The 23,549-nt window shown below is 46.6% G+C and overlaps 1 protein-coding gene across 2 annotated transcripts in view; it reads right to left on the bottom strand.

The window, feature by feature from the left end:
* The window catches only part of SNX5 (sorting nexin 5), a 229,078-nt gene that overhangs the window by 9,929 nt on the left and 195,600 nt on the right, over positions 1–23,549 (bottom strand). For both annotated transcript variants that reach the window (XM_069234748.1, XM_069234749.1), the window contains exon 13: positions 10,622–10,707. In XM_069234748.1, the coding sequence (XP_069090849.1) occupies positions 10,622–10,707 (86 nt within the window). The remainder of the gene's footprint in view (positions 1–10,621; positions 10,708–23,549) is intronic.

Below are 23,549 nucleotides of genomic sequence, written 5' to 3'. Positions count from 1 at the left end.
AAGTGTGTGAATTTGCCCGTTTTCTGGCAGCCCCTACCACCACAGAATCTGGTGGCAGCTGAGAGGTGATGAATACAGGGTCCGTAGGAGGCGCCTTAGACTTTTTGTCCACCCTAGGCGTCACTGCCCTACTTTTAACTGGCTCCTTGAAAATGTCCTTTGCATGGCGTAGCATGCCTGGGAGCATCGGCAGGCTTTGGTAGGAGCTGTGGGTTGAAGAGAGGGTGTTAAATAAAAAATCATCCTCTACTTGTTCCGAGTGTAGTTCCACATTATGGAATAGTGCTGCTCTAGCCACCACTTGTGAGTAGGCTGTGCTGTCTTCCGGTGGTGATGGCCTAGTTGGGTATGTGTCTGGGCTGTTATCAGACACTGGTGCGTCGTACAAGTCCCACGCATCCTGATCTTGGTCATCGTGGCTCATGGCGGTGTGAGCTGGCGAATGTGACGGGGTGTAAGTTGGCGAAGCCGGAGTTACAGGTGGAGGCGAGGGAGGAGGTGTTACCTTTTGTGCTGTTTGTTGCTGAGGAGTAAACTGAAGCGTTCTCTTTCGTTTGACAGGTGGAAGGGTACTGATCTTCCCAGTCCCCTGCTGAATAAAGATACGCTTTTGCGTGTGATCCACGTCAGTGGATTGCAGTTCTTGTTCAAATCTATGTTTCTTCATTTGTGAAGACATAGAATGCTCTTCAGTATAGGAGCCTGAAACAGGGTCTGATGTCGCTTTTTTTGGCTCCGAAAACCCTGTTGATTGTTTTTTCGGCTCCGAGGTAACCTTCCTCTTTTTCTGTGCCGAAAATTCTTGGCCTCTATGGTCTTCGGCACCTCTGTCTCGGCGTCGATCCGTGTCGACACCGAACTCTCGGTGTCGATGCTTCTGTTTAGCACTCTCTCGGTCCCGAGGAGGCTGCGTGCCGGTGTCTCGACCGAAGTCGGACGATCTCGACACTGAATGGGCCTTTTTCGGTGCCGATTGTTGGTCACCGAGAATTTGGGTGGAGCCATGGCCGGTTGGCAGTGGCGTCCCCTGGGCCTTCTTTCCTTTTTTAAGTTCTGATCTCGACGTCTTACTCACAGTTTTTGTAGAGTCTAGCTCGTCGGAGTCTGAATCCTGGATGGAAAAGGATTCCTCCTGTTCCTCTTCTGTCTCGAACTGTCGACGCTCCTTTGGCGTGGACGCCATCTGCAGTCTTCTCGCTCGACGGTCGCGCAGAGTTTTTCGGGACCGGAACGCCCGACAGGCCTCACAGGATTCTTCGCTGTGCTCGGGTGACAGGCACAGGTTACAGACCGAGTGTAGGTCCGTATAAGGATATTTGTTGTGGCATTCGGGGCAGAATCGAAACGGGGTCCGTTCCATCGGCGTTGTTCTCCACGCGGTCGGGCCGACTAGGCCCCGACGGGGTGCCGAAATCTACCCCGAAGGGCACCGAAGCGCTTCGATGTTCAACGCGTCGTCGTATGTGTCTATCTCGAACCGGATCGCAACGATACCGTCGAAAATCTTCCGTTTTCAGCTATCTTTCCGTTCCGAAACCCGGAGCGACAGGAACACGTCCGAACCCGATGGCGGAAAGAAAACAATCGAAGATGGAGTCGACGCCCATGCGCAATGAGCACAGAAGGAGGAGTCACTCGGTCCCGTGACTCGAAAACACTTCTTCGAAGAAAAACAACTTGTAACACTCCGACCCAACACCAGATGGCGAGCTCATGCATACCATGTGTATCTACAGCGACAGATGCCATCGAACATACTAATTTTCTACACTAGAACCTCAGCACCAGGATACCTTTTAAGTTACTGATCGTTCTAGGCATCTGTATAACAGAATATAATATACTGTGCCGCAAGAAGCAAAGCCCCACAAGAGTCTGAAGCGCCCTACTGATTGCCAACATATCTTGCCCATATTGACACCAGAAGAAAACCCAGTAATGGATAGCTATTACGTAAGGAAATCCTCAGAATTTGATTAAGTCTAACGTTGTCTAATGTTAATCTGGAATGGATAAAGTCTGGGCTAATTTGGAGATCACCAGTCATAGTTCACCAAAATAGACCATCTAGTAAGCACCACTTTTCACGCAATGCATTCCTTTATGTCAGATACTTGAGACATGCAATAAGGCCAACCATGCTGGGAAAGGGGGAAATGTGAAAACCGCGTGGCATGGAGCTTATACTGGCCAATAAAATAGATTCGTAATACTTTTTCTTAAAATATTATGCTCATGTAAAGGGGCCATTCCACATTATCCATCCCTCACTAAGTAGAAATACTAAATTGAGCTAACAGGACAATATAATGCGGGAATGAGGGCAGGATCAGAACTAAGCCAACTAACTGCCGTAAATTGCATGTTTCCTGTACTCATTAAAAAAGAAAAAAAAATCCCACCCTCTGCTCATATGCAGAAAGGTGTTAGACAGCAGAGCTCTTGGAAACTGGTTTCTGGGAAATCATACACTAACATGATAGAAGACTGGTGGTTGCGAACTCGTAATCTGCTTTGGCTCTCTCCAACACAGCATTAAAATACACCTGCCAGCCAGAAACCCATAGCCTATCATTTTCTACCAAAGTTAAAGGATCCAGAGGGGAGAGTATAACATCTCCATCAGCTTGGCTAGACTTTGAAGTTCCCACATCTGCACCTCTGAAAGAAATTTTCGATCATCAGTTTAAATGTAAACTTAAATTTGTATCAGCAAATCTAGTTAGAGTTTCTGACATTCCAACACCTGAATGGTTTAATGAGATGAACCTCTCAGCGTAAAAGACCACTGACACAGAAAGTGGGCTTTACAAGGAACCATTACCATAACTTAATCAATCAAGGAGTCTTGCTAAGGTTGCGGTTCAATTGATTATTTTAGTGGAGCTGTAAAAATAAAGAAAATGCATTGCCCCCAAGCATAAGCATAGAATATCGGCGTCGGGTTACTCCCTGCCCTGCCCTGATACTATTCTCGAGTGCTTTTCCTGTCCACGTCGGCCATTTCTTCATTAGGTCTCGCAGCCGCATGTCTTGATTCAGCTGGCTGCATACACGTCAGGCCCTCTAGAGAGCGCTCCTGCAGCACAAATCATCCTTCACACCGTGCTCGCATAATCACAATGCACGGAAGCAGGCCGGGCTCCCTGGAGAGGGCGAGAGTCTCAGCCGTCCTGCCAGGAGGAGAGCACGCTCCTCCCATGCCTCGCATCCTCTGAATTTTGCAGCACTTAGGGTTAAGGGTCTCCGTTGCACGCACACGCTGAAGGGATTCCCTGTTCTTCAGAGCAGTTGCGCTGAGGATTCAGTCTCCAGCCTGAAGTAGTTTAGTTCGCTCCAGTGTGTACCAGCGGAGCTTATATTTGGCTCACAGCCAACATACATCATAGCAGGGCCCGTTTGTTTTCAGTCGGTACCCAACAAGCATTGGTGCATCCAATTGTTCATATCTCTGCTCTGGGGCTGTTATTCGCCTCCTTGTCAACACCTGCATACTATTTAACCTCAGATTTGTACGCCATGCAATGCCTGGTCTCACTGTTTTCACGTGCTTACCTTTTGACCACTGAATTGCTACACAGGCATGTCTGGGGCCCTCCGAGGAGCAATGAAGCCATAGAAGAGAACCAGCTCCTCTCCATACTCGATGAATAGGTGGAGGTCACTAATGCCGCTCTGGTACCCTTGCGCCAAAAAATGATGCAGCTCAAAACCGGCATTCTGTAGTGCCCCTGGCGGAAGAGGAGATATGGCCAGCGAATAGGAACTCACAGAAAGCCTCAAAGGACAAAAGATAAAGCCCAGCTGGCCGCCAAGATCACTGCTAGCTCCTCACCTTCCGATGCTTTCAAACTGTTGTGCAAAGAACTTCTGAAACGACGTCTTGCAGATCAGGACGATTCCCAGACTGGACATACCCCCAAGGAAGATTCCTGTTCCGTGTCTGGTTCAGAAGACTCAGATAATCCTGATGAAAATCTGGGTGTCGAGCGGCGCCAAGAGGCCCAGATTGGAAGATGGGGATGACCAAGACACGACAAAGGTTCTGGGTATGCTTAACCCGGTGGATATCTACCATCCTTGATCGGCAGAATGGGTCCCGGGGCCTAGAGTGGCACAATATGTAGCCAGTCGCATTTGCAAACCCATGGATCAGGAGGTTTGGGGGCCATCTCAGGGCTGAGTGCCATAGACCCTCTCTTGAGGGCAAAGAGGCCTGTACCCCTGACAAACATCCAGAAATGACCACCTTTACTGCAAAATTCATCAAGGACGCTAAGAAGGGCCTGGACTGATCCTGTTAGGCGTGCAAGGACAAGGTCCTTGACGTCCTGGGTCCCCTAACCAAAATCCTTGATACAGCGAGACGCTAAAGATTCCTGCCGCATGATTTGCCCTACTATTTTTTCTGGGTGGGCCCAGAAGGCTCTATGTTTTTATAGGGAATGCCAATTGTGCATTATCTACCAAACGGTGACTATCATTCCTAATAAAAATTGAGCCCAGACTGGTAAGCCTGCCACTACAGAAGCGCAGGCTGTGGCAAATGGCGGTCTTTTGGGAGACCCTTTCATTAAAGAGGTTTCACGTTTCGAGAACACCATTTCCTCATTAAAGCTCAACAATCCATTTACAAGGAGCTCAACCAACAGGTTTATGGAAGAACCGGAAGAGGTAGTGGGCACACCTCCGACTGCGCAAACCCTTCCAACACCCACATGCCTCCATCCAGGGGCAGGACCACAAAAGGTTTGGAGGGTTCTAACTCTCCTGTGGTGGAGGCAAAGTACCTTTCCTGAAGCCAGCAACGCACTAGGCTGAACTTCTGGTAAGGACTACCCCTTCTTCCCGACCAGGGTGGGGGCAGGTTACAATGGGTGAAAAAGAAGTGGGAAACTATCTGTAGGAAGTTGGCTCTGTATATACTATTTCAAAGTAAGAAATAGTGTGCACAGAGTCCAAGGGTTCCCCGTAGAGGTAAGATAGTGGCAAAAGTAGATAATTCTAATGCTATATTTTGTGGTAGTGTGGTTGAGCAGTAGGCTTATCGGAGGGTAGTGTCAAGCATTTGTTATACACACACAGGCAATAAATGAGGAACACACACTCAAAGGCTTACTCTAGGCCAATAGGTTTTTATATTGAAAACTATCTTTTCTTAGTTTATTTTAAGAACCACAGGTTCAAGATTTACAGTTAATACTTTAAATGTAAGGTACTTCACTTAGATACTTTAGGAACTTTTAATGAAAACAATATCATGTACAGTCTTTGTAAAAAAAGGCAATAAGCTATTTTCAAAGTGGATACTTAATGCACAAATCAACAGTTCCTGGGGGAGGTAAGTAAAGGTTAGATTAGGAGGTAAGTAAAACACTGACAGGTCTCAGTCTGGGGCATAGGCAGCCCACCGTTGGGGGTTCAAAGCAATCCCAAAGTTACCACACCAGCAGCTCAGGGCTGGTCAGGTGCAGAGGTCAAAAAAGGTGCCCAAAACACATAGGCGCCTATGGAGAACAGGGGTGCTACGGTTCCAGTCTGCCAGCAGGTAAGTACCTGCGTCCTCGGGGGGCAGACCAGGGGGGTTCTGTAGAGCACTGGGGGGGGGGGGGGGGGGGAGGACAAGAAGGCACACAAAACACACCCTCAGCAGCACAGGGGCGGCAAGGTGCAGTGTGCAAAGCAGGCATCGGGTTTTGTATAGGTTTCAATGGAGGGACCCGGGGGTCACTCAAGCGGTGCAGGCAGGCACAGGGGGGGCTTCTCAGGACAGCCACCACCTGGGCAAGGCAGACGGTTGCCTGGGGGTCACTCCTGCGTCGAAGTTCGGTTCCTTCAGGTCCTGGGGGCTGCAGGTGCAGTGTTGGTTCCAGGCGTCGGGTCCCTTGTTACAGGCAGTCGTGGTCAGGGGGAGCCTCTGGATTCTCTCTGCAGGCATCGCTGTGGAGGCTCAGGGGGGTCATCTCTGATTACTCACGGGCTCGCAATCGCCGGGGAGTCCTCCCTGAGGTGTTGGTTTTCTGCAGGTCGAGCCAGGGGTGTCGGGTGGAGAGTGTAGAGTCTCAGGCTTCCGGCAGGAAATGTGAAGTCCTTGGAAGTTGCTTCTTTGTTGCAAAGAAGTAGCTGGCTTTGAACAGGGCCGCTGTTCACGGGAGTTTCTTGGTCCTGTAGTGCAGGGCAGTCCTCTGAGGCTTCAGAGGTCGCTGGTCCCTGTCGGATGCATCGCTGGAGCAGGTTTTCGAAGTTGGAGACAGGCCGGTAGGGCTGGGGCCAAAGTAGTTGTCGTCTTCCGCCTTCTCTGCAGGCTTGCAGGTCAGCAGTCCTTCTTTCTTCCGATTGCAGGAATCTGATTTCCTGGGATCTAGGGAGCCCCTAAATACTGAATTTATGGGTGTGTTTAGGACTGGGAGGGCAGTAGCCAATGGCTACTGTCCTTGAGGGTGGCTACACCCTCCCGGGAATCCTCCAAACTCAAGATGGAGGATTTCTCAAGGCAGGGGTCACCTCAGCTCAGGACACCTTAGGAGCTGTCCTGACTGGTGGGTGACTCCTCCTTGTTTTTCTCATTAGCTCCTCTCCCCATGTGGCCAGCAACATGTCTGGTGTGTGGCAGGCTGGCAGAAACTGGTCAGCCTACACTAGAAGTCGGGTAGGTACTCAGGGGGCATCTTTAAGATGCCCTCTGGGTGTATGTTCCAATAAATTGCAGACTGGCATCAGTGTGCATTTATTGTGCTGAGAAGTTTGATACCAAACTTCCCAGTTTTCAGTGTAGCCATTATGGAACTGTGGAGTTTATGTTTGACAAACTCCCAGACCATATACTCTTATGGCTACCCTGCACTTACAATGTCTAAGGTTTTGCTTAGACACTGTAGGGGCATAGTGCTCATGCACATAGGCCCTCACCTGTGTTATAGTGCACCCTGCCTTAGGGCTGTAAGGCCTGCTAGAGGGGTGACTTTCCTATGCCACAGGCAGTGTGAGGTTGGCATGGCACTCTGAGGGGAGTGCCATGTCGACGTAGTCATTTTCACCCCACCAGTACACACAAGCTGTGAGGCAGTGTGCAGGTGCTGAGTGAGGGCTCCCCAGGGTGGCATAAGACATGCTGCAGCCCTTAGAGAGCTTCCCTGGCACCATGGCCCTTGGTACCAGGGGTACCAGTTACAAGGGACTTACCCGAGTGCCAGGGTTGTGCCAATTGTGGAGACAAAGGTGCAGTTTAGGGAAAGAACACTGGTGCTGGGGCCTGGTTAGCAGGGTCCCAGCACACTTTCAAATCATAACTTAGCATCAGCAAAGGCAAAAAGTTAGGAGGTAACCATGCCAAGGAGGCATTTCCTAACACTATCATAAGAGATGCATGGGTCCTTCAGACGGTGACAAGCTTGCACATAGAACTCTAAGGCATTCCCACACAACATACTCACACATGACCTTTTTTCTATAGAGAACTATCTCAGGTGGTAGCCCAGGAGGAGGCAGAGCTCCTACAAAAGGGAGCAATTGTTCCTTCCATCTTTTATCCTGAAGGTTTCCTAAGCAACATACTTCTTGTAGAGAAGAACAAGGGCCTGCGTCCGGTAATTAATCTCAGAGATTTCAACCGTTGGGTGGTATACTGTCACTTAAAAATCCTACTGGACATCCTTGCCAAGATTGGGTGGTGAGATAACATCTCAAAGAGGCCTATCCCATCATTCCAATGTTCCCGCCTCACAGTTGTTCTTCAGTTCAAATCGGAGGGACAGATTTTTTAATACACCTGCCTTCTGTTCGGGTGTCCTCCGCTCCTTGATGCTTCACCAAGGTGCTCCAGCCGGTCATGCAATGGCTTCGGTCAAGAGATGTCAGATTGATTATTTAGATGACATTGTCTTGATGCACCATGACAGATCTCTTCCAGTAAACCACTTACAAATGTTGGTCAACCTTTTGCAGGACCTGCGGTTCATTGTAAACCACCAGAAGTTGGAGTTTGTTCCATTTCAACAGATGCCCTTCTTGGGATTCTAGACAGATGTCGTGAATCATTCCCTACATCTCCCACAAAAGAAAATGCTCTCGATCTATCGGGAATTACGCAAAACAGAGAGGGAAAAGTTCTCAATCAAGGATCGCAGGTCTACTGCCTTAATCCATTCAAGTGATCTACCTAGTACAGCTTCATTACGGAGCTCTTCAGCAATTGAAGGCTCAGCATTTCAGCAGAGGCCTGTATCTCCCTTTCTCCAGGGGTCAGGACAGAACTTCAATGGTGGCTCAACCACATGCATATATGCATGGAACGGCTGGTTCCCCCAGGTTTGGTGATTGAATCAGACGCCAGTCGTCATGGATAGGGCGCACGCTGGGGAGATATTAACACAGAAGTACAAGTTGTCAAACACAAAGAATCTCTATTTATGAACTGCCGGGAACCTCGGGCAGGCTTGTCTGCGATTCAGAACCTGGCAGCGGACAAAGCATCCTGCTAAAGATGGACAACACAGCGGTGCGTTACATAAACTGTTTTGATGTCCTAGCGGATCTAGCCAAAAAGTTCTGGAACCATTGCTTGCAGAAGGATCTGTCAGTTACGGTGGAGTATCTGCCAGGGAAATTCAATCAGACAGTGGACTGGCAATCCAGATATCTGAGGAACTTCAATGCCTGAAAGCTGGATCCTCTTCTTGTCTAGAAGTTAACTAACCACGGAGGTTCCTGCCAGATCATTGTTTTTGCATTGAGGCTCAATCATCAACTGCCTCAGTTCTTCAGCTGGAGTCTGGACACGCTAGCAGAATTGACGGATGCCTTTCTCTAAGACTGAAGTCAATTCAAGGGTTATGCGTTTCCTCCCTTTTCCATGATCATCAGACTCACGGGATCAGTAAGCAGGCAGAAGTGATCCTGGTGGTGTCTCTTTGGAGGTTGCAAGTCTGCTTTCCAGTTCTTCCAGAACTTTCTATGGTTTTTCCAATCCCACTTCCCCGAACTCCTCAACTTCTGACAGATCACTGGGGATCCATGCACCATCTGGTTGAGGATGGGACTCTGATTGATGGCCTGGAAGATTATGGGTGACGTTGGGATATCCCAGGATTTGATGACAGCTACCCACCTCCTTTGGAAGGCGTGGGCCGACTCTATAGTCAAAATGTATGGATCAGCCTTGCATTGATGGACACGCTGGTGTCTGCAGCAGAACCTGGATCCCGTGGGTGCAGGTATAGTACAAGTTGTCAACTTTTTGTCAAATACGGCAGACAGGAGTCTGGCATACCGTAATATAAATGCATGCAGATCTGCCATTTCTGCAGGGCATGGACTGTGGAATGGTGTTCCGGTAGGGGAACAATCCCTTGGTTTGTAGGCTAATACGGGGCGTTTGCCTCTCCCCTCCTCCTAAACCACATAATTCCTCATTGTGGGCGTAAATGTGGTGCTGAGGATATTGGCATCCTGCAAACATACTCAGAACTTATCACACAAGGAATTAACTAGCAAGTTAGCCACGCTTTTGTGCCTCATATCTTGTAAGAGGGTCTCGGATGTAGAGGCTCTTGAAGTTACAGCACGTATGTTTAGTCCCGACAGGGTGTAGTTCACTATTTCCAGAAGGACCAAATCCAATACCAGAGTAGTACATTACCCGGCTTTTCCGGAGCACCCTAAGCTTTGTGTGGTTCATTACCTATGAGTCCATGACCGACAAATATCAGCATCTAGATACAAGACAACTGTTATTGTCTCATAAAAAAACAGTGAAGCCAGTGTTTGCAACCACCATTGCCCAATGGGTGCTTTAAGAAGCTGGTATTTACCAGGCTATTGTTGCACCTCACTCGGCTAGGAGTGCAATGGCTTTAAGTGCCTTTCCCCTTGGTGGCCACCTAGAAGATATTCTCAGAGCGGTAGATTGGTCTTCAGACTCCACGTTTAAGACCTTCTATTTCAAACCCATCACAGGCATTGCTTCTCTGAAAGGCGGATGACAACCAACTAGCATAATCTGAGATTCCAGTTCTGACATAGAATGTAAAATGTCCTAGCTATCGTGAAGGAAACTTCAATTCTATTAAGGACAGAGACGAGGATTATCCCGCTAAAATGTTTCTTACTATATATCTGTTCTCCCACCCTTCTGGGATTATCTACAGGAATAAGTACAGCTGTCTGATCATTCTACACTCTATTGCTTGAGTTGTTATATTGCTTGTCTGGTACACGTAACATGATTCAATGACTTATTCATCTTCCATATTGTTTTGTGTATACTTTGTATTCATCAAACTTTTGGACATGCTGGATGCTGATATTGCGGTTTATCTTTCTAGGTACTGACCAGAAACAGGACTTTTGAAGAAAGGTTGTTGGAAGACTATTAGCGCAAATAAAGAGGAAGTGCTTTTCCCCCAACACTGCTAATATATAGGAACCTCTCTATTGCTGTTGAAATGTTCATTGCTAAGACTTTTGGAAGTTTTCGGAATGTTTGAGGCTGCTGAGTGGCAAATAAATGGAAAGAGAAAGCATAATCCATACCTCCATGTCCTTAGTGTTATTGAAACTTTCCTTCACGATAGCTAGGACATGTTATATTCTCACTGCTTTTACAACTAATTAAAACACTTACTTTGGCATGCTTGATTTCCAGTTCTGTCATTTCAATTAGATTCTTACGAAAAGCTGCCACTCGCCTCTTTTTAAAGCTGATGAGCTCTGAAAAGATAAAAATATATAAAAAAAATAAAATAAAAAAAAGAGTTAAACCAGGTACTCAAACAAGAGGAATAGCTAAAAGTCAATGTTAAGGAGGAAAGAAGATTGTGAAATAGTGGTTAAGGGGGACAAAGAAAACCCCAGGAAACAAGCACTGGCAATTTTAATAGGTCTGGCTATTGAGTTTTAACACTATAAATCATCATATATGCACCACTAACTCTTCCCTGAATTAAAATATACAATCACCCATTCACTGACTCATTTGAGCATTCACCTTCTGACTCCTACATAAAAAGCACAAACGGGTTCAACAAGTATTTGCAATATAAATTAAAATGTTAAAGGTAGAAGAGAAAACAAATATGCCATTTAAAGTTGGTGGGCCTATGCTTGCCATAAAAAACAATAATATTAAAAATATCAAAGGGCCGTTGTCTTACATTGATAGGGACACAGTATATAATTGTTTTAAAATTTCACACGGGTGACCAATATAGAAGAAAAGTGTTGGCAATTGTGTAACTGTAAAACAATGATACAAACTAGACAATACAATTCCAAGATGGCCACTTGATTTAGAAGCAGTGGCTGTGTGAGATGTGGCACATTGATGAATTAAGCAGGTAGGTAGCACTCTCTGGGGAACAGAGGTAAACTCTGTAAACAACAAAATAATAAAAAACAAGAAAAGCAATGAAAGAGGACCTATAAAGTAAAAATTAAATGACTGCTCTAACTGCCTTGCCACTGAAGCACACACATTTTCAGGCAGATATGTATACGTGATCAGGTAAAATTCTTCCATTGGTCAGACACTAGCACCAATAGCTAACGTCTGCTTATCCACTGTCCCAAGCTGTACACTGCTATAAATAAAAGCAGGGCATGAACGTATGTACCTAACTACTTTTTACTTGTTTTGACCTCAAGAGTCTGATGACAAGTAGGAATGTCATCCTCTTACGAGGATCTACCAAGGATTATCCAGTCATCCTCTACGCCCAGGATTTGTCAAATCGTGGATCAATATTAAAACCCTTGTCTATTTCAGTAGTCTGTGAAATTCAGTTTAACAAAACACCTATATACAAGGTGGAAGCTGTGTGAAAGTTAGCCTCTGGAGTCAAGTGAGCAAAGTCTTCGCAAAGGCTTTAACACAGGAATAACAATCCATTCCTAGGGACATACTTGCTTTAACATATGCTTTTCACAATAATTAAGTGAGGCCAAAGCATTTTGTAATAATAAAAAGATCAGACCTACAGCACGCAACACAACTTTTACCAATGTACGGCTCATGCCCACAGGCTTGTTAATATAACCAGCTCAGATATACTGTATTGAGTATGACAATCCTCAATCATTAAATTGAAAAATATGTACAAAGTTACCGTCAGCCCATCAATGTCCAACCCATCTAAGATCGGGTCACCTTGATTATCTGAGTGCAGATCTTCTACCCCCAGAGTTTTTTTTTTGTTTTTTTAAGAGGGGATGACCAACATCAAAACTCTTGTCTACTACAGTAGCATGTAAGAGTCCATCTAACACTATACCTGTTTATAGGATTTAACACAGTATAATACAAATCCATCATTATTGGCCTACTGACCTACATATGCTTTGCACAATAAATAAGCAAGGCCTACTGCCTTTATTGTAATTTTTCAAAAATAAGCAGGGCAGAGCTATTGCAGCTAACAGTACTAGTTCAAATGAACCAATCTAGCTTAAAGCCTTCATTGTTGGCTTATCACCATATCCAACCAATTGCACCTAATCTTTTTACGTAAGGCCACCATCAGGCATACAGTCAAAGTTACAAATACGTACAAAGTTAGGTTCTTGTAAAGGTAAAATCAGTAGACAGTTGAAAAAGTGTGTTAGAGGAACTCTTGATGGTGCATTAGTCTATTCAGTCTTACCTGGAACTACTAATGGGGCTGGGTGACTTACACCGGCCTTTATAGGACTGTATTGGGACTTACCCAGTACCTGCTGTAAGGGAGACCTGTGTTCTCTTGCAATTTGGCCTTGATTTGTCAGTTGTAATAGTGATCTATTAACATACACTGCTTACAATGCAAATAGTGGTTTAATTATGTGGTATTTTGGTGAGAAGTTTGAGAAAAATATATTAAAAGATTCTCTTTGAGCAAATCTTCATCTCTTAGGATTTGTCACAGGGAATAACAAACACCAAAACATGTGCCTACTACGATAACCTGTGATATTTTATATAACATAATACCTCTCCACAGCATTTACCACAGTGAACTAACAGTCTGCCTATAAATAACCATTGGCTTTCACAATACCTATCTCAGGCTCACTGCCTTTGTCGTAAAGTTTTATAATAAACATGTCAGGCATATATAGTCTTGATGTTTGTTTTGCATTTCCTCATAATCAACTCCGAGCTGCTGTACTGAGCCTCAGCTTTTCCACACACTTAAGAGGAATGCAAGAGCTCTTACTCGTTAGAAGCACAACACCTTCTGGCCAATCAAATTATGCAGTCAATGAAGTCAAGCTCCATTCTCACCTAAAACCCCCTCTCTCAACTGTATTTCTGAGCTTTTTTCTGTTGATCAGAGGGTCGAGTACCAACTGCGCTGTCAACACAGACCTAAAGAGAAGCTCCATATCAGTGTGTTCTTCACTGTGCCCTACAGCATAAAAACTGATATCCTGATGTTCCAAACATGTACTCTGAAAAACAAATGGCTTACCTTTGGTAACACCTTTTGTGTTAGAGATACTACCCACAGAATCCTCACACTGCAATACTACCCAAGCATAAGACTGAATCACAAAAATCCTGAGCAGTACACCTCTGCACGCTGGTAGATGGTGTCAATCTGCTCCACACTAGTCGTGCCTAAAATGACACTGTAGTGCCCTGAAGTGCGACTACTTCGGTGCCAAAAACACAGAGCCAAATAAAAAACAATGTCTGGCCACTACGTGGTGTCTAAAGAGATCTTAAAGGTGAAGAGCCCAGTTTTCAGAGCGGGGAGGGTGGGAAGATCTGTGAGGAATCTGAGGTAAGACAGAGTCACTATCATAAAAAGTGAGCAACCTGTTCTTCTGATAGTGACTTCTCTAACCTCATATTCTTCACCTTAGAATAGATACCAAAGCAATACCTACCCGGAGGTGGGCCTGCTAACTGGTTCAAACCAGAAAATCCTGGAGGACTAAATGGTCAAAGTGCTCATCTCTACGGACCGGACTGTCCAAGCAATAGTGTTTTGTGAACATATGGAGTGACGCCAACACAGTAGGTTGGCAGGTGTCCAGGACAGATAACCCCACATGCCAAAACAGTGGCAGTGGCTTTGGCCCTGCTGGAATAGGCCCCAAATACGTCAGGAGGCTGCTTCTCAGCTAATGTGTAGCAGATCCTAATGCAGAGCATAGTCCATCGAAAGATGGTCAGCTTCTACACAGCCTTGTCTTTATTGCTCTAGTGAACCCGGTGAAAAGCTGATCGTCCACGCAAGGGTGTTTGAGCTCTGTTCGGGTACAGGCGATAGGGTCTCCTCTCCTCCTTTGAAGGATGAAGTGGAGCAAGAAAAGTAGGAAAAGTGATGTTCTGACCAACATGAAATGTGGTGACAACCTTCAGCAGGAAGAAGGCATGGTCTGAAGGACCAGTTTTGTCAGGGAAAAAGTTGGGGGTGAAGCATCAGGGCTTGAAGCTCACCGACCCCCTGGCCTATGTAATGGCCTCTAGAAAGACCGTTTTGATAGTCAAGAGCAGCAGAGAGTAGCTGTATAGAGGCTGAAGGGGGGGGGGGGGGGAGAAACACATGAGAAACGCAAGGACCAGACTGTTGTCCCACTGAGAGTATCACAAAGATGGTAGGAGGGAACAAGTACTGCCCACCTTTCAGAAAACGAGTCACAACCGGTGACATGAAGAGAGGGTTGATTTGACAACCGCAGAAAAGCTGAAATAGCTGATAGGTAACCTTTAGCAGTGCCCAGTGCAAGGCCTTGCCAGGCTAAAGATAAAACAAACATTAACACCTCCACAGTGGTTCAGGAGGGGGGACCCCATGATGTGAGGAACAACAGGCCACAAACCTATCCCAGTGGCAGGCATATACATTTTTAGTCGAGGGTTACCAGATGGGACCTGTTCCTGCTGGATGAAGGGTGCACTAAAGAGGCTAAGACAGTGCAGAGGTGTGGGGGACTGGACAGCACTCCAGCTCTGGCTACAGCATCCTCTTTGGGATCCACAAACCCCTTTCGCTAAAGGGCTCGGCAGACTGCTGGATATGGATAGAATTGCTTGACATTCATACGTGCCCGATCACGTCCGTGGTAAGGATAAATGGACTGTAGCGGAGGCTGGGAAGATAGATAAAGCCTGAGAGACACAGCAGCAACCAGGCTCTCCCAAAACCACTTGAGCACCATGTCTCCTTTTTGGCCAAGTAGGTGGAAGTCACTGAAGGGCATGTTAATCGAGGATGCATGGACATTGCCCGGGAACCCAGCTGCCCCCAACCATGCATGGCGATGCAGTACCACCATAGAGGACATGGTTCTACACAGGGAGACCATGGTATTGAGTCCATAATATTTATCAAGTTTTGCTGCATTCCGGATGTCCAAGGCTTGATTGAGGATGGCAAGGCCTTCTTCAGGAAGCAGCTGCGCAACTGAGTTCCACAACACCTGGGAGTATCGCTCAAAGTGGCAAGCAGAGTTCACCGACCACAAAGGCTAGGATTTTTAGAATTGCAAGTGCTATATACAATTCAACCAGATGTGGAAAGTAAATCAGCAACTATAGTAGTGGTCTTAGACGGGGGTAAGTGAAAACATTTACAGTAGTGCGGTCACACTCAGAGTCCAAACTATATCATACAAATCAATGCATTGTATAAGTAGTGTCAGGCACCCACATCACGCAGGAGGGGGTCACTAAGTTAGAATCTATGGCAGGAGGGCATCATCTTTTTGAGCTCAGAATGTTTCAAGGAGCTTGTCCCAGCTCAGCACGAGTGGTTTTTTATGGAGACCGCAGGCCTCCTCACAATGGAGTGTGGTGATCTCAGCCTCTGCCCAAGCCACAACCCCCATCACCACGCAACCTCGGAAAGGGGCGACACAGCCTCCCGGAGGTACATAACCGATCAGATAGTTTTGGTGGATTGCAACTATACACCCAATGTGTTGCTCTCCATTGAAGGACAACTATCCTGAAATAAATTTCTAGAGATATGCAGCACTGGCTGAACCAACAAGGGTGAAAACTAAAGAATGTCACTTTAGTTTATGTTATCATGCACTGCATTTACCCATGATTCATTGGGGCAAACTGAGTGCTGGGATATGAGGCATCCTCTTTCTTTGAAAAAGCTCCATTGAACCAATGAGCTGAAGAGCTCTAGATGATGCACTTGAGCCCAGTGAGTGAAACGAAGACCAGAGAACACTATGGGCTGCATTTTCAGCACTCCCAAAAACAATGTGTTGCTCCCTACCGAAGGACAACTATCCTGAAACACATGTGTAGAGATACACAGCATTGGCTGCATCAACAAGGATGAAACACTAAAGACTGCCACTGAAGTAAGTGTTACCATGGACTGCATTTACCATGGCACATTGGGGTGAACGAAGTGCTGAGATGTGAGGCAGTGTGCTCCCACTCTCATTTTGTTTGAAAAGACCTACCTGTAACATGCTTGTTAACACCGATACCGCTGGGTCAGGAAATTTCGCCTGACAAACTCTCGTAAAGTGGCCCACCTGGTGGCACCTGAATCAAGTCAACACCTTGGACATAGAAGAATTTCTCTGTCCTCCCTTTTCATGATGCTCCTTCCCAGACACACTATTACCATTCCAATGTTTCCTGGGCCCTACTCGATTCTCATGAGAATTACCTTGGCTCTTACCCTCTGGTTTAGAACCAGTCTGTAGATAGTTCTCCTCCCCCTTTGGCTTAGAGCCATGCTTCTCTTGTCCTTTGTGAGCCCTGTTAACTAACCACTTGTCAACCATAACTGCAAGTTTCTCTCGATCCTTCTCGGTCAACTCACGACAGCTATTGCCTAAGAGGGGTAGAGCACCTGTCCTTGAGTCTGTCACCATCAGCTGGTTAAGGGACTGAAAGTCCGAGCTCTCCATTCCTCAAAACCCCCATTCCAATCATGCAATACACTATGTCTCCAGGTCTCAAATGGAACACAATCCACTCTTGTGTAGTCACAGAATCTCTGAAGGTACTGAGCTGGCTTTTGTCCAAATTGCGTAATCAGAGCTTGCTTCATTCGCTCAGACTATCTGGTCTATTATGGTAGCTGCCATAGGCACCTCAATTAAGGTCTGCGCCTTACAGGCAACCTCAAAGATCACATACCATTCCAAAATATCCCAACATTCTACATACACAAGTTCTTTTGGAACTGTAGCCACAACCTGGCTTGAACTGGATGTAGAATCACTTATCCCAGATTCAGTGGTCATTGCTGCCATCCTACGTTTCTCTAGAGGACTACTCTTTCCAGCTCTCTTTCTCTTTGTTTCTCCTCCCAGTCTCCGTTTTATTCCTCCCTCTCTCACAATTTCTCCCCTGGGCCCTTTCCTCGTCTCTCTAGTCTCCTCTCCTACTGTTCCCAGAGAGCCTCTCATCCTCTTCCGTCTTAGCTTTCTGAAGTTTCAATCGAAGATCAGGATCTCTGCTAGATTCAACCCACTCAAGGCATCCCCTCCAGTAATTCCTAACAGTGGTACCCTAGAAATTCGAGGTGCTGTACACGTCAGAGGTATTCTAGAAACTAAAGGTGGCAAGTGTCTTGGTGAAACTCTGCAAAATGCATTAGGGGACATACTTGGCGTGTGTCTGGGATAGATATGTGCTAGAGGGTTCTATAGCATGAGTCCACAGAGCTTTCTTCCTGGGTTCCTACCATGGTCCCTTACCCAGGGTTAACTACAAGCCTCATCAGTTTCACCCGGTATCTCAAACTGGACCCTAATAAAATTAGGGAGGACCTCTCTGCCCCTACTCCATGGAATTCTCCACCCTCTGTCCCTACATAAATACTTCATCTGATCTATGGACATGGGTCAGAGGTCAATTCCTAACCCTGTGTTTTCTATTATCTATGCATGGAATAAACTGGTCTTATTAAACTGGACTCTCATGCGATTTCGCTCCTCCAGGTTTCCTGGGGCTTCTCCTCTGGGGTGTTAGTTCGCTCTTGATGAGCGACTGTGATGGTCCTATCCTGCGGGCTGGTGCTCCCACAGTGTACCCACTTCTCAGTGACGTCCTCAGACATACGGGGGTCACAACAACTCACTGTCCACTGGCTCTAGCCCTGTCACCGTGGTTAAGTAATCCACAGCAGTCCCTCTTGGCATATAGGGTCTCCGCCACACTATTACACAAGGCTTACCGCACAGCAGTCCTTCCCACGGAGGCCCCTGCTGATATATGGGGTCACACCACCGCTACTGCACACAGCTTCCACCTTCAACGCATAGCTATCGTTACTGCAGGCCTCTTCTGGTGTATAGGGGTCACCACCTCAGTCCTGCACACTGGCAACAACCCGATCGGTGCAAAAGTTATTTCCTCACACAGGCAGTCCACTTGACTGGGTTTCCCACTGGACCTTGATCTCTCCAACACTCTCCTCTTCCTCACAGGACACACTGGTCTTGGGAAGCAGGCAGTCGCTGGTGTTACAGGCTCAACGCACTCCCTGTACAGCCCTACACCCTTCACGTGCTATACCACTCATAGGCACATTCATATCCAGCACACACATTCACTATGCTTGCAATGCTTAGTCCAGCCCTGTCTATATGTAGCACCCTTCCCAGGTACACTTACACCCAGCGCAGATACACAATTTCTGCGCTCTGCAACCAACCTAATGTAAGTCAAGTGTGAGTTAAGCACACAGCAACAGAATTTTAAATGTGAGTGAGTCTGTAGGCTTCACTCCAGTGACAGGTTAAAAAGGACCTGTGCACCTTACTGATCACCACACTGTATGCTTCCACCACCACGTTCATGCGGCTTAACTCCTGGTGAAGGCAGTACCCTTCCACCAATATCAGCGTAGCACTTTCGGCACCCCTCTCCTAGTCCAACAAGGCAGCAAAACATAAGACACGCCTGTCCTGGCCTACACGCATGATCTCTGTTTGCCTATGACAAAGGAAAAAAAAATAAAAAAAATCAGCATTAGGGACCCAGACATCAGTACAGCTGGGCACACATGGCAGTTTATGTCCATTACCATATAGAAGACTTTTCCGTTCTAGCATCCATGATGCAAAAAGCCAGAGTAAATTCATGGTACTGTGCCCTGTAACAAAACCATTTGGAGTAAGAGCGGGAGCAAACGGTCTGCCAAAATCTTATATTTAGTATTCAGGATTGCTAGAGGTCAATCTGAGGCTAGAATTTAGAGCCTTGGTAGCTCTACCTGGTTTCATTATAGAGACTAATAATTACTCAGGTATGGAGGACGGAAGGATTCCATTAGTGAGTGCAGCACTATACAGGGCTTCCAACCTCGACTCAAAGATATCACTGTAAAATTCTAACAAGAGCCCATCAGAACCTGGGTTTTTGCCTGTAGCCAAAGAATTCTAGCTTCTATAATCTCCGCTGTGGTGATGGGTGCATCCAGATCCCGAAGTTGGTCAGGGGTGATTTGTGGGAGGGGAATAGTATCTAGGTATGCAGAAGAAGTCTGGAATGTTGTGAGGATGGGCAAGTCTATAGCGTACGGTAAGGAGCAGTAAAGGCACTGTGATTTTGTGTAAGGAGTAGTGTGTTGTGTCCTGCTATTATAGAAGTAACAGGACTGCACATGCACTGTGTAAGGCACAGTGAAGAACACACTGGTTTGTCTCCCTCAGAGTGTGTGCGTTCCATGTATACCATAAATTTAATGCTGCACAGCAGTTCACGAAGTTCATTGTGGCTAGTGTGTGGCTGTACTAAAGGGGAGAAAGGGTGTTTGTCCTGGGCTGGTTGCTCGCGTTCTAAAGAAATGAGGGCGTTTTCAACAGGTAGGAGCTGTTTCTCGAGCTTGCACTGTGCACTTGGTACTGCACTAATGCAGTGTCCTCTGATAGTTACTTTGAATACCTCCCAATCAAACGCCCTAGATGGTGCAGTGCCCTGGTTTAATTAAAAACATTTGAGGTTACGGTTCAAATTAAGGCGCAGAAATCCGTATCCTCTAGTATTACCAGGAAGCAACAGGTGAACACGGTTAGACCCCGCTGAGTTTCACCTGCTGGAGATTGTGATAAAAAATGGTGCGGCTGAGAGTCTAAATGTTTAATCAGAGGACCTAACCTAGAACACAATAAGGTTATTTCCAGATGCACATGCACCTCATGGGAGGGGACTAGAAGGAGTAAACCCTCAAAGAAGAGTTGAGGTGCCACCAAATGTCTAGGGTGCCCCAGTGATTCATCCAGTGTAATACAGTTTTGGAGCTGTGACCAGAATGCATATGGGGTGAACGTTTTCAAGGGGTACTTCCCTGACGCTTTAAGACATCACAGAGTAAGCTCAGCGGGACTTGCAGCAGGTGAGTGGGAAAGGAGAAAGAAGTGGAGGGAGTATCTCAGCACTTACTAAGCTTTGGTCAACGACAAGTCACATTGCAGTTACATTCTCAGGGCACTAGTGCATGAACTCCCGGCAACACCAGCTAGCTGTGCTGTGATTGAATCCTCAAAGAAGTACAATGTGTTTTGAGCTGTGGTTCGTAGTTTCGCCAGAAATAAAGTGAGTACTTTATTGACAGCTCTCGCTGTTTGCGTTTGACCCTGGTGAAAGAGGCCTGCTGGCGTTGGACTGCAAGGATATAATCAAGAAATAGCATAATTTGATGGTTGTTATTCTTCAACGGTCCTGCTCTCTGAGCCTTCTGAAGGACCACCTCCAGTCCCTGTAAGACCAAGGCTTTGCCTGAAGAGGCATAGGTCCAGATCCCAGAGGGGTCGACATCCAGGGACTCTATGAGCCCTGTCAAAGGGGAAGGAGCGGGATCAGTGCCTGCGTTAGCATGAAGTATTTAATGCACTCTTCCAGATATGACACCGGATCCGCACATTTTATCTCTTCTGCCAGGCCCACGATCAGAATGTTACTGCTCCGAGTCAGACATTCTGTCTCTTCAGGTCTTTACTCCAGGAGATGCACTCACGCTGTTTTATTGTGTCATCTTTTTAGGCTGCATCTCAGCCTCACAGTGAGCGTTTGGTCTGTGACTTGCAGTCAGCAAGCTTTTTGTGGTCATGGCTGAGGAGGCTTACCTCTAGTGTTACAGCATAGATTTTAGCCTTAAGGCAAACATGTGATTGTTCTATTGCCTCCAGGACGGAGCCCAGTTTGTCTACTGTGCTTTTGGCAGATGAAGACCCAGATGAATGAGAAGGCCTTGCCTGCTCTGGGTTGCTAGGTGATTAAAGGAGCCCGTCCGCGACTTTCCCATTCTAGGAAGGTAACCTAACAGTAGCTAGATGAAGAGGATGCTGGATTTGTAAAAGGGGTGTTTCGGACCTGCTTGCAGCGAAGCCAACCCCAGGGCCAGCCAGTGCTGCAGGACAAGCAATCCATTTGGGTGCAGATAGGCCAGAGCACCAATGGCAGTGACAGCGGAACCACAGAGCTCTTCATCCACAGGACACAGCGAGATGCAGTCCAGGGCCATTGTGGTGTCAGTGCTCCCCCTTCTGTGACGCTCATCCTAGCCTGGTCTAATCCCAGGCAGCGCAGGACAGGCTGCTGGACCACAAAATTATCTCTGTCAAGGCAAGGAATGCCTGTCTAGGCCCTTGCGAGTCTCCTCGCAACACAATCCTCTCCTCGTGATTGCCCAGTGCAATAAGGCATTGTGCGCAGTGTCCCCCAGGGAGTAGCCGTGCAGCAGGGGCCAAGTCCAACTTGCAGCCACAGGGGGCTCCCATCAGGGAATTGAGCGTGCAGGGTAGATTAATTCGGCTTCTGTGGGAAATAAACCAGGAGGCATATGCTCAGAGCCCTTCGGATTCAGGCAAAATTAAGCAGCTCCGCCAGATCCTCTTTCAGCTTCAATACCAGTGTCAGATGTATGCACCAGAGGCTCCTGCTGGGGCTTTGCGCCAATCCCTCCCAGAGAAGCTGGCCTGAAGCCACAGTCCCCTCTGTCATCCCCATAGCCAACTGAGCCATAACTCAGTGGGATTTGGCACGAGCAAGGCCGCCAGGAAGCCCGGATGGTTTGCCCATCGCCAGTATATGCGCTGCCTGGCTTCGTCGTAGCCAAGGTTCCAAGGCAGTTCACTGATCCTTTGCAGAAGATCGACACCACAGGTCCCAAAGCAGTCTATTTGGCCATCTGAGCACCCACCCAGAGGGATGCAGCGCAGTTCATGCGTCCGGTTCCCCGGGCCAGTTCACCACTTTCCCCGTTCTAGCCCATGCCAGCCCGTTTAGTCCAGAGTGCTGCCTTGGTCACAGGTTGGGCAGGAGAGAGCAAGAATGGAACTAAGGGGGCGGTTAACTGTCAGATGTTGGGCTGTAGCAGCAAAACGTAGTGTTTATCCACCTGCCATCTTGATTTGCCAAGCCACACCCCTAACCCTAAAATTACCCATACCAACCTTTCCACTGCCCACCCCTAACCTTAAAATTACCGTCATCTCCCTTCACCACAACCCACCCCTAAACCCTAAAATTTCATTTATCACCACCCATCACTAAACCCTAAAATTACCCTTACCATATATATATATATATATATATATATATATATATATATATATATATATATATATATATATATATATATATATATATATATATATATACATACATATACATATACACACACACACACACACACACACACACACACAACCACACATACTTTACCAATGTCTACCTGTGTGGTGAAGACATTGAGTGGTATAGGCATTGTCGAAAAGGCTATTTACTCGTGTCAACCCGCAAATGCCATCACAGTTGCGGAGACGTTTTCCACCACCAGTGCTGGGCTTTTTTGTGCTTAGACATTCAAAAGTTTACCACAAAAGGTATCCAGACCAAATAAGAATCCTTCTTCCCATTCCCATGCCCCATTTCCTGGGAATTCTAAAGCAGCCTATGCAATGTGGATTCCCCTGGTAGAGGTAACAGAAATAATAAGCAAAATGTAGCAAAATCTTGTTTTTTCCCCGTCGAAAAATAAGGAAAAGGTGCTCTGACCCCCCCACCTTAAAAATGGCAACATCAAAAGGCTTACTGTTCCAAGATCACTATCTTCCAAGCTTTCAGGAACAAGCTGAATTGTAGAAGAAAACCATTTTTAACCACAGTTTTTGCATTTTTTCTAACTAGTAGTCAAGTTTTCCTATTTTGTCTGGCTCCAACCTACTTAAAGTTTGTTAAGAAAACTGGTCTAACACCCCAGGGTGAACTGAGAAAACTATGCATTTCTGAAAACAAGAAACATTTCAGAATTTAGCAAGGGGTTTGTGCTCATGGTTTTCCAAAATAAACTAATTATTGAAATAAAGAAAAGAACAAGTTACTTACTTTTGGTAACATTCTTTCTGGTGGATATACTGAGATTCCTCACCTTTAAAATATCCCTCAGGAGCCAGGCTGGTTCCAGAAATTTTCAGCAGTGCTCCCGCAGTCCACTAGGTGACAGGAGGCAGCTTCATGCTGGCTTTATTCCGTCCTAGAAGTGACTGAGTGGAGATACATAACAAGCGCCACCCCTGAGTGGCACCACCCTTCAGTTTCTTACTTGACTATCTGAGTCTTCTGATGCAGAGTGTCAAACCAA

The sequence above is a fragment of the Pleurodeles waltl genome, chromosome 5 (assembly GCF_031143425.1).
Source record: "Pleurodeles waltl isolate 20211129_DDA chromosome 5, aPleWal1.hap1.20221129, whole genome shotgun sequence".
Lineage (NCBI taxonomy): Eukaryota > Metazoa > Chordata > Amphibia > Caudata > Salamandridae > Pleurodeles > Pleurodeles waltl.
Note: the sequence above shows the minus strand (reverse complement) of the source record. Positions and strands in the feature narration are given on the sequence as shown.